Here is a 10,453-nt window from a genome sequence, read left to right on the forward strand (position 1 = left end):
AACATGTTTATATATAGCTGCGATGATATCATAGCTGACAAACTGCTCGGTGATCGGTGGGTGTTAACACAGACGGAGCTTATAGTTTAACCTGTTAGCGAGCTGGCTGAGGTCAGACCAGCACTTACGACACAGAGACGGTGTATTTGTGTACAGCTGAAGACCCCATAAGTGACACTAAAATGATTTGTCCCCAATCTAAAAGGTTAAAATTCTGTATGCTTTAAACTAAAATGTCAAGTGATTTTAATAATCTGGGCACTCCCAGTAATATATTCCACTGGCCAGCATCTCTCTAAACCATTCAGAATGTGGCGTCCTCTAACGGGGGTGTGGAAATACGCGCCCCCAAAATCGACTTAAGCGTGTACGTGTGTGAGTGTGCGTGTGTGTGTGTGTGTGTGTGGTGAGGTGCGGTGGAGACTGACCTTAAACAAGCCAGCGCAGTGTAACACACACAAATGACTCGAAGGACAATAAGTGGAACCGACCTTCATGTGTGTTTGGGAGTGTCAACGTGCTCTGGACTGAACACAGGCAGTGAACCGCTCACTGACATTCACAACTCACTCTGTCTCCTTTTTCCTGCGCACAGAGGAAAGAGAAAGACCAGAGGAAAAAGACAGCAAGGCAGAGAGAGATTACACAAATAAAACAATAATAACCAGTGCAGTTTGTCCTCAAATTAAATGGCCGTAGACCTTATTGAGATCAACCTTTGTTCCGTTAAAAACCAAAGGGTCGAAGATGATTTTTGCTAAAACGTATGTGGGGATCCTCGTCCCAGCATCAGATTTTGTATAAAACGCTGGTGGTGTAGTTAAAACTAAAACAAGTTGCTGCTGCGCTGCCCCCGGTGGCGGGCCGCAGGTACTGCTGAGTGATGAGCTGGCTGAGGTAGAGCAGTATCTGGCTGTCCTCCTCTCCCAGCCCCAGCTGCTCCTGCAGGAAGCAGAGGCGTCTGCCCTCCACCACCTCGGGCCCCTCCGTGGAGCTGACCGGCAGGTGGAGGTGGTGGGTGAAGGTGAACAGGAAGGCCTTGGCCGCCAGTTCACAGAGCGTGCTCTGCAAGTGAAGGAAGTAAGTGGAGCCTCGGCGGACGTAGGTGCGGTGGTCGGCTATGTTGGCGAGGAGTATGCCACGATACGGCGGACAGCGCAAGGTCTTCTGGTCGGCATCCAGGATGGAGATGTAGCGGCTGTAGCGGGACAGCGAGTAGAGCATGCTGGAACCCACAGGGGACGCTACTCTGTGGGGGACAGACAGACACATACTGGTATTCGTCAGCTTATACAAACACATATATATAATCATTCCATATGGATGTTATTCGCCATGTCTGTCTTGGAATTCATATTTTTTTAAATGAGGATTAACATGCTCAGCACCATAGACTGTATATAAAGATGGACGACATGACAGCTCCCCAAAAGTGAAGCCAAAACATCTGGATCGCCCCCTGGTGGCTGGCTGCAGTATAGGTCATAAACCCCGCCCCCTTCGTGCTAGCAGATGGGACATGGGCCAAACTAAAAAGTCAAAGTACACATTAAATACATTTCTCCCAAAGATGGTTTCTGTCATTTTAGATAGTTCTTATCACGCTGATGTTCAAGTGTTCATTTTTCTGATAAGTTTGGTTTTAATTAGTTATTTCATGCTATAAAAAGGGGGTGAGAGGTCATGATTGACAGCTGCTCAATATGGGTGGCGTGTGGGTGGTCGATACCATGGCTCCCGCCATATCTGCATGTCCAATTGACCCTGTATAATTAGCAATTGACCCTTCCTATGTCCCGCCCTTTTTCGCTCTCTGCTCCAATAACAACTGAGCAAGCTTTGAACCAGGCAGAACTTCGGTCAACTTTCCTCTCTCCTGTTATACTTAGTTATGCTACATCAGTTCAAAGGTAACATTACTACGTAAGTCACATTGAAATCGGTGTCACAATCTTTGCGGACACATTACGTTTTATTTAGTCATAGCTATTACGAGGAACTTTCATTTTGTGTTGATTTTGGTGGTCCCTGTGGACAAGAGCGGTAGTGTTTCCGAGCACCAGAGTCCCTTTTTTCAATTGAAATGCTTGGCTTAGACTATTTGTATAGTCATTGTACAACAACTAAATAACTAATATATTGTATTAATGCACAGATTTGTCTGCACATATGCCCTATATTAATAAGGTAGGAGTGTAAAGATGAAGTAAATCCAGTTTGATATTGCCACAAGGTGTCACGACTCAGCTAAGTGCATCTACTGTACCAATATGATAAATACACCCAGAGGTGCTCTGATCAGATCCCACGGACTCCCTCCTCCGGAATCTCTCAGCGCCTTTAACTGTCTCAACAAAGACATGAGTTCATGACGCTATGGCTTCCTCTCTAAATGTAAAATATTGTGATGCTTTGGGGCCCATGCTGTCGTAAGAAAGATGAGTAGAAATGAAAAAAGAACCTCAAGGACAAGAAGTGAGGCTGGAGGTTAATGGTTGAATAGTTGCTTGTGTGAGTCATCAATGACTGAGTCAGACCAGATGAGCAACAGTAGAGTAAAGTGCAATACCAACTACAAGGAGCAATATGCCGACATCAAACTTCACACTCTCTTAAAGGAACAGTGTGTAACATTTAGGGGGAATATAATATTAATAAGTAGGTTTTCTTTAGTGTATAATCACCTGATATTAGGAGTCGTTGTGTTTTCGTTACCTTAGAATGAGCCGTTAATATCTACATACGGAGCGGGTCCTCTTCATGGAGTCCGCCGCCATGTTTCTACAGTAGCCCAGAACGGACAAACCAAACACTGGCTACTTTACGTTTACAAAGAAATATTACGGTTGTTGCCCTTATTCCGAAAAAGACAATATTCCTACTAAGCTGTTTACATGGCTAATGAAAATGAACATTTCACTAATATTCCCGTTTACATGCAGCCATGCATACTCCGATTAACGTAACCGGTGGTGGACTTGTTCGACTGTGTGAACACAGCCTCCCTCTTTCATTCCTTCAACCACCTTCTTGAAAAAGGTCGGCATTGTGATATTTACGCATATCCAAAAATCTGTTGATATCCAAGTCTTTCATAATGTTTAAAATGAGGTGTGTTTCTCCTTCCGAACAGAAATATGGGCTTTTCTTTTGGGCATGCATCTCTGCAATCTGTTGGCTAGTTGGTGTGTGTTCAATGCACAGAGCTGGCCATAAACAGGCAAGAGGCCATGTGTCACAAACTGCCGTAAAAACGCTGTCGTCTTAATCGGAAAAATGCTCCATTTCTCCAAGTGCTAATTCAGAAAATCCAAACGGAATATGCTGTTTAAATGACCCATATCAAATTCATAATATTGTCATATTCGGAATAGTAGATTATTAGTGTGCATGTAAATGTAGTCATTGGCTCTAGATGGGGCCATTCGCATTTTCACGTTGGCCACTGTAGTTTTCCTACACGCTTGGCACACAGGGGAAGTTTTAGTTGGTTGCAATCTGCAACCTCACCAAAAAGTTAAATGCTTTAAAAGTCCAGTGTGTAGGATCTGGCCGTACCTAGAGGTTGCAACCAACTGAAGCCTCTCCCGTGTGCCAAGCGAGTTGGAGAGCTACGGTGGCCAACATGGAAACACAAATGGCCCTCTCTAGAGCCATTTGGAGCAGAGTCAGTGCGTAGAGTGTGTGTGTGTGTATGTGTTTGGGGGGGAATTGAGTGATGAAGCAAGAGAGAGAGAGCGGTGGCGACGGGAGCAAGTTACGTCAACGACTCTGGCCCAAGCAGGAAAAGTTGACAGAGTTTGGTTTGTCCGTTCTGGGCTACTGTTGAAACATTGAGGTGCAACCTGGCGGACTCTGTTAAGAGGACCCCCTCTCTATGTAGATATAAACGGCTCATTTTAAGGTAACGAAAACACAACGCTTCTTATTTTCAGGTGATTATACACTAAAGAAAACATAATTTTTAATATATATTCCATTTCTGCCAATAGATCCTCGTAAATGCTACACACTGTTCCTTTAAATATAAATGCAAATTGGAAATACCTTTGCAATCCGACGAGTTTCCACCTCTGCAGGTCAGTCAGGGTGAAGGGGCAGGACAGCCAGGCTTGAACCCTCTCTCCACACTTTCCAGGACCAGGCACAAAGAGGGCCAGAGCAGCAACCAGTCGGCGGACTCTTCCCTCATCCGTCCCGAGCACCACCAGGGTCCTGCCGCTCAGCAGACACCACAGAGCCTGTATGGCGAAGGGGTACTGTCGCACAAACCTCAAGGCTGCATGTCCGGCCTTCTTCCTCTGACGTAGGGTCACCACCCCCCCGTAGCCAAGAGGTGAAGCCGCCCGATCAGACCCTGTAGAAGCGCTCATGGTACAGTCAGACCCATCCTCCGCTGAGGTACGGGACACTACGTCTGCGAGGAGCCCCACCGGCAGCTCCAGCCCAGCTGCAGGGCTTTCTGAGCATGGAGAACCCACCGTGTAGTCGTCCTGGAGTGGAAGTAGAGCATGGGGCTCCTGGTTGACCACAAGGGTTTGACAGGGTTGCGGGTGGGAGCTTTGGCCATGACGTGGCGCCGCCTCTGGGGCAGAAGCCTCATAAAGGAAACCCTCTTGGGCCATACAGCATGCCGTGTCCAAAGGAACCAACAAGTCAGACTCCATCTCACAAGCCCCATCAGTCACATCCTCCCTGCTGGCCTCCAGCTCAGACACCACCTCCAGCAAGGACACAGGTGTGTCGCCTCCGTCATCGTCCCCAGCAGTGGTCTCCATCTCTTCACTGCTGCTCTCCCTCTCCAGATCAGTGTTATTGTCAGGGTCAGGGTCAGGGGTCAAGTCAGAATCAGGAGCTTCTGACTTCATACTTGCCAGATTCTGCTGCCTCTCTGCCAGACCCATCCCGCTCTTATCGCTGCTAAAGCTTCCTTTGGTCTCCTCCGAGCTCTCCTGGGTCTCCAGAGTCTGGTCTGAGGGGGAGGACTCCAGATGGCTCTCCACAATCCCGAGCTCACTCTCTTGGGTATGGCTGGTCCCAGAGGCTGGGTCTAGAGGATCTGGAGGCTCCAGAGCATCTAGCTCTAGAGGTTCTGGTCCGAGCACTATAGGAGGTGGATTTAAGACTGTATAGTTATCTACAGCATGGTTCACAGCACAGAATGGTCTTAGTGTTCCCCTTTCATCCTCATCTTCATCACCGAGGTCCTCCTCGAACAGGAAGTTGGTAACTCTCTGTTTCCTGCGCAGAGCCCTGTCCAGGCGCCGTGTGTGCAAGTAACACAAGTCCCCCTGGAAACTCCTCTCCGTCTCCTTCAGGAGCTCCACGGTGGCCTCGTAGAAAGTATTGTCGCACAGCTCTCGCAGGGTCTTCAGGCGCTTGTCGAAACACTTTGCAGACTTCGCTTTGATCAGCTGCGGCGTGTAGGACGGCCTGCGTTTAACGCCCTCATCTTCCTCCTCTTCTCCACATCCTTCCCCATCGACCTGCCCTTCCACCCCCTTCTTCCGTTTGTCAGTGTAACTGAACGGGTTGGCGAGCTTGGCGTATTTCTCTAACAGCTGCTCACACTCGCTCAAGCACTCGGTTACGCACTTCTGGCAGGTGATGGCGTGAGGATCTCGGCGTGGACGGTGATGGTAGGTGCTGATCTGTCTCAGCAGGTCTCTGTGTTCGTAGATGCTCTTTTCCACATTTGCGAGCTCGTTGGCCTTATCCACAGCGTGAGCGGAGTACATGGACTGAGGCCCCGCCTCTCTCTGCAGGCCCTCCTCCCTCTGCAGCACAGAGTGGGTGTACCTGATGGGAAGAAAACAGGTACTGGTTCACATGTGTTCATACAGGGAAAGGGAAAAGTGAGAAACCACTACACAAGAAACATTGAAAACCTCCAACATCATGATCTGTAAAATTAAGGTTGGGGTTCAGTAGCCAGTTGTGTTTTTAGCCATGCGTTGGTTGGTTGGTTGGTTGGTTGGTTGGTTGGTTGACCATTTAGGTCCAGACTGAAATGTCTCAACAACTTAAGGATGGATTAGCATAAAATGCTTCCTCTGGGGACAAATCCTACTGACTATTCCTCTTGCGTCACCAGCAGGTTGACATTTCTGGCGTTTAGAGAAATAACTTGACAGCAATTAAATGGATTACTATGAAATTTGGTACAGATATTCATGGTCCCCAGGGGATTTATCCTAATGTTTAATGACCTAAAGACTCCTCCACTGCCACCGTGATAAAATCACATTTGTGGTTTCACGCGAAATGTCTTAGGATGAATTTTAATATCTTCGGCTTATCTTATCTTCAATGAAAAGTCAAGGGACTTTTCATTGAAGATAAGATAAACTTTATTGTCCCCAGGGGAAATTTTCCTTGGGCAATAGTGGTGCACACAGCTGCAATGCAGCTTAAAACAATACATAGCCAACAAGACATTACGGTAGTACACCAAAGACGCAGTACAAAAACGTGTCAAATATTGCACATTCCCTGTGAAAAAATATATATCAATACATAGGTATTAAAAACAAGAGATAATCATAAAAGCCATAATACATAAGACAACATTTCACTGTGCCTTTTTCCTGTGAACTACAGAACCAAGGATTAGGACTAAACTAGGATGGTGAACATGGTAAACATTCTACCTGCTAATCGTCAGCATGTTATGTTGTCATTGTGAGCAGGACGGAGAGCTCCTGAGACTGCACCATTATTAGACAATTTTGGAAGCCTGTCTGGTGGAAGGAGCCTGTGTCAAAAGCTTCATTATTTCAGGTCAGAAATCAATCACTTTCTGACCTCACCTCTTTCAATTTTAACAAATACTTCCCACATGCTAACCTATATGAGAGAGTATTAAAACGTGGTTTAATTAACCAGAGTTTTTGCCTTTTTTTTCTTCAAATTAACGTTTAAGGACAAAAAATAAATAAAAAATCTCCTAATTTGCATATTTATGTATTCTGGACCAAAAGTATTGAATTTTTGGATAACCTTGTCTGTAAGCTTTCTGATAATCAGAAAAACATACCGACGGAATGCCCCTTTAGTTTATAATGTGCTCACATCACATGATGCATAATGCTAGATAAGGCGTGTTTAATCAAATTACTGCAAACTAATTTACACACAGAACCATGAAGACTGGTGGTATTATTCCAGTATAGGAGCCCTGGTTGATTACTGGTGTCCAGCCACGTGCAGTCTTCTGTGAGCGCTCTACTTAAAGGGAACTAGGTACATGGACAGTACACAGAGAGGGCTGTGTATTGGCAAGAATCTGGCTATACGATACGTATCATGATACAGGGGTTACAATTCAATATATTGCGATATATTACGATACTGTAAGCATGGCGATATATTGTGATTTTTTAAAATTAAATTTTAGGAAAACTGTAATCGTATAAAGAACAAACCAGAAATACATAATTTTATAATAGGCAAAAACAACAAATGATACTGCATGCAAAAAATTACATGGTTTTTGCCCCATACTGCATGTGATTATCATAAAGTCTGTAAAGGGGAGACTCGTGGGTACCCATAAAACCCATTTTCATTCACATATCTTGAGGTCAGAGGTCAAAATCGCCATGCCAGTTTTTCCTTACCAAAATGTAGCGTAACTTTGGAGCATTATTTAGCCTCCTTCGCAATAAGTTAGTATGACATGGTTGGTACCAATGGATTCCTTAGGTTTTCTAGTTTTATATGATGCCATTAACTTCACTCTAGCCAAAAGATTGAATAGCGGTCGGCTCTGATGGCAGGCCATTGGATTTTTAAGAGGTTGATTGAAAATCGATACAGTGTTTTGGAGAATCGATACAGTATCTCACAACATAATATTGCGATACTCGTGTATCAATATTTTCTTACACCCCTCATACATAGAGGGCAGTAGGTGTGAGGTAGGGCTGGGGGTGAGGGGTCTTGTCCAGGGCCCCCTAACTGATCAATCCAGCCATGCCACTACCATTTTTCCAAAGATTATTCTGTTCACTCTTCACCTAAATGACTAAACAAAAGATTTTAGAGGATATCAGACAAAGGTTGTATTAAAGTTCTTACTCCAGGTCTCGGAGCTTCCTCTGGAGTTCCTTGGCGAATGCTCTCCTGTTCCCGGCCTTCAGACACTCAGAGGCCTGTGAGAAGCGGAGGGACAGCTCCTGAAACTGCAGCATGATTTTCCTCTCGTCTGCTGAGACGTACGCCATACAGAAGGGTCGCACAAAGCCCCTCGCTTCCAGGTCGTAAAGCGTAAGGTGATGGACGTAGGCGAACGCCCCCTCCTTTGAGTCGCCCAGCACCACCCTGGAGTCCTCCACAAAGCTGAGCCTTGGATAGCCGCTGCCAGGCGGATGTCCCACAAAGGAGGCCTGGTAGTCCACCGACATGATGCGAAGGGAGAAGTAGTTGAGATCGAAGGTGCCGCAGATTTTGGGGTCATCGGGGATGGTGAGGAGCGGCTGAGGGCCCACCTGCTCAGAGAACTCAGAGATGAGGATGAAGTCTTTGGTGAACTTGGCATAGGAGGTTTTGGCCCAGGGGTTGGAGTCAGCCAGCGGATGGAGAGGAACAGAGAACTCCTCTGGGAGAGCCCAGGGGTCGGGAGCGTTCTGCCCATACTCGTCCTCTTTAGTGAAAGCCACCACGTCAGGTGAGCCTATCATAGTGGTGTTGTTGAGCAAGGCATGAGATACACAACACACAGTGCAGCACAAGTCATAGACCAGCTGTCAGAGCACAGCGGTGCAGGGCAACCACAGAAAGTGCTGTCAGATTGACCATCTTGTTGCACATAGGTTAGTAAGGTTGATGGAGAGATGGAGAGATGGAGAGAGTCCACACACACACAAATTTAAGCTGATTATATAATTGTAAAGGGAGTCCCAGAGCAGAGTGGGCCCAAAATGTAGCTGCACCCCTGCAGGAGAGAGTCCACAGAACAAGAGCCTTGATATTTGTCAGATAAAATAACTACCGACACCGCGACAGATATACATTCAGTGTCTCTGTTAACAAAAGCAATTATCTTGCGCCTATCAGAGGCTGCGTGCAGGCATCAGACCATTCATGCTGTGCACAGATTAAAAACCATGAAGCAGCATCGGTGAGGCGCCTATGTCCTCCTCTCCTTCATGTCTTCATGCGTCCTCTGCAGCTCCTCTCTGTGCTCTGGACCGTGGAGCGACACAGACACCGTTAACACACCAGCAGCGCTACATGTAATGTCCACATCCTGAGACAGACGCCATGTTTACCCAGCTGGTTGTAGTCTCGTCAGGTGACCAGTCCGCCTCCCCATCTGGAGGAATTACACCCTAAAACACACATTTTACATATTTGGTCTATGATGACTGAAGGTATTACAGTACCCCAGTTGAGGATGACATTTTTCTTTTTCTTTTTTTTCTTTTTTTTATTGACACTCTGCAACAAACATACATAACATAATTTAAAGATCTTGTATACATACACCACCCAATAATGTCTGTCTAAAGTGCCATATTTTAAGATTTGTTATACACATAAAAACAAACACTACAGTATGAACAAATAGGGAGTGATCTTCTCATTATCATACAATCATAGATTTTTAAAAATAAAATCTATCATGTGGGGTGTTACATAGTTGACCCAGATGTCCCAGCGTGACACAAATAATTCCAGTTTTTGGTTAACATGCTGTTATCCTATTCATTTTGTAAATGTCCATTGTGATGTCCATCCATGCATTTAGATTTGGGCTCTCCTGTGATAACCACTTTCTCGTCAGAGCCTTTGTACCAGCTACCAGCAATATATTTAACAAATATTTGTCTCTTTTCAACCATTCTTGAGGCATAAGTCCAAAATATAAAGTCTTGCACTCCATGGGAACATGCCATCTGAAAATATCTTGTAAGGCATCATGAATCTCTCTCCAATAATCCTGAACAGGATGACATTTTTCAATGTTTAAGCAGGGTCATAACCAGGATTTTAGAAATACTGAGTCATTCCCCAAACATCTCAGCCTTCTGTATTATTTGGATTTTTTTTACATATTGTTTATTTTAGTAGCTGTTCTGTTGTATTTTCTGCAAGTTTTATTTAAATGGATTTGTGTCCTGAAATTCCTCTAGAAATAAAAAAAAATTAAAAAAAAGTTTATAAACTCAATAATCTAAAGCTTAATACTTAGTCTCTGTTTCTATTTTAACAATTTAGTGTTAGATTATTTCCTACAAAATGATTAGGAAATGTGGATCTGTAAAATGAAAAGTGACAGTTTTATTTCTTAACATTGGGACTCCCTCATGCTGTCAGGAATAATATTTTGGTGGAGTAATACTGAACTGTTTATTCTGTTTAATCTGTTTAATCTGGAGTTACCCTGCACTATATTCAGTTTTAACAGTTTTCTTAATCTCCTTGTATTTTTATATCTGGTATATATTTT

General features: G+C 44.8%; 1 protein-coding gene across 1 annotated transcript; it reads right to left on the reverse strand.

Annotated features, from left to right (window-relative positions):
* Window positions 1-641: 641 nt before the first annotated feature.
* On the reverse strand, window positions 642-9,275 carry smcr8a (Smith-Magenis syndrome chromosome region, candidate 8a). Its single transcript, XM_074655397.1, has 3 exons — window positions 8,080-9,275; window positions 4,048-5,799; window positions 642-1,249 (listed from the first exon to the last, which is right to left on the reverse strand). The coding sequence occupies exons 1-3, from the start codon at window positions 8,679-8,681 to the stop codon at window positions 790-792; spliced, it is 2,814 nt and encodes a 937-aa protein (XP_074511498.1). The 5' UTR covers window positions 8,682-9,275; the 3' UTR covers window positions 642-789.
* Between the last annotated feature and the right edge of the window lie 1,178 nt (window positions 9,276-10,453).

This window comes from Sebastes fasciatus, chromosome 13 (assembly GCF_043250625.1).
Source record: "Sebastes fasciatus isolate fSebFas1 chromosome 13, fSebFas1.pri, whole genome shotgun sequence".
Lineage (NCBI taxonomy): Eukaryota > Metazoa > Chordata > Actinopteri > Perciformes > Sebastidae > Sebastes > Sebastes fasciatus.

Coding starts and splice junctions, on each gene's coding strand:
- smcr8a (XM_074655397.1), bottom strand. CDS start 8,681: ATGATAGGCTCACCTGACGTGGTGGCTTTCACTAAAGAGGACGAGTAT. Junction 5,800..8,079: donor AGGAAGCTCCGAGACCTGGA/GTAAGAACTTTA, acceptor TCTTCCCATCAG/GTACACCCACTCTGTGCTGC. Junction 1,250..4,047: donor AAACTCGTCGGATTGCAAAG/GTATTTCCAATT, acceptor TGTCCCCCACAG/AGTAGCGTCCCCTGTGGGTT.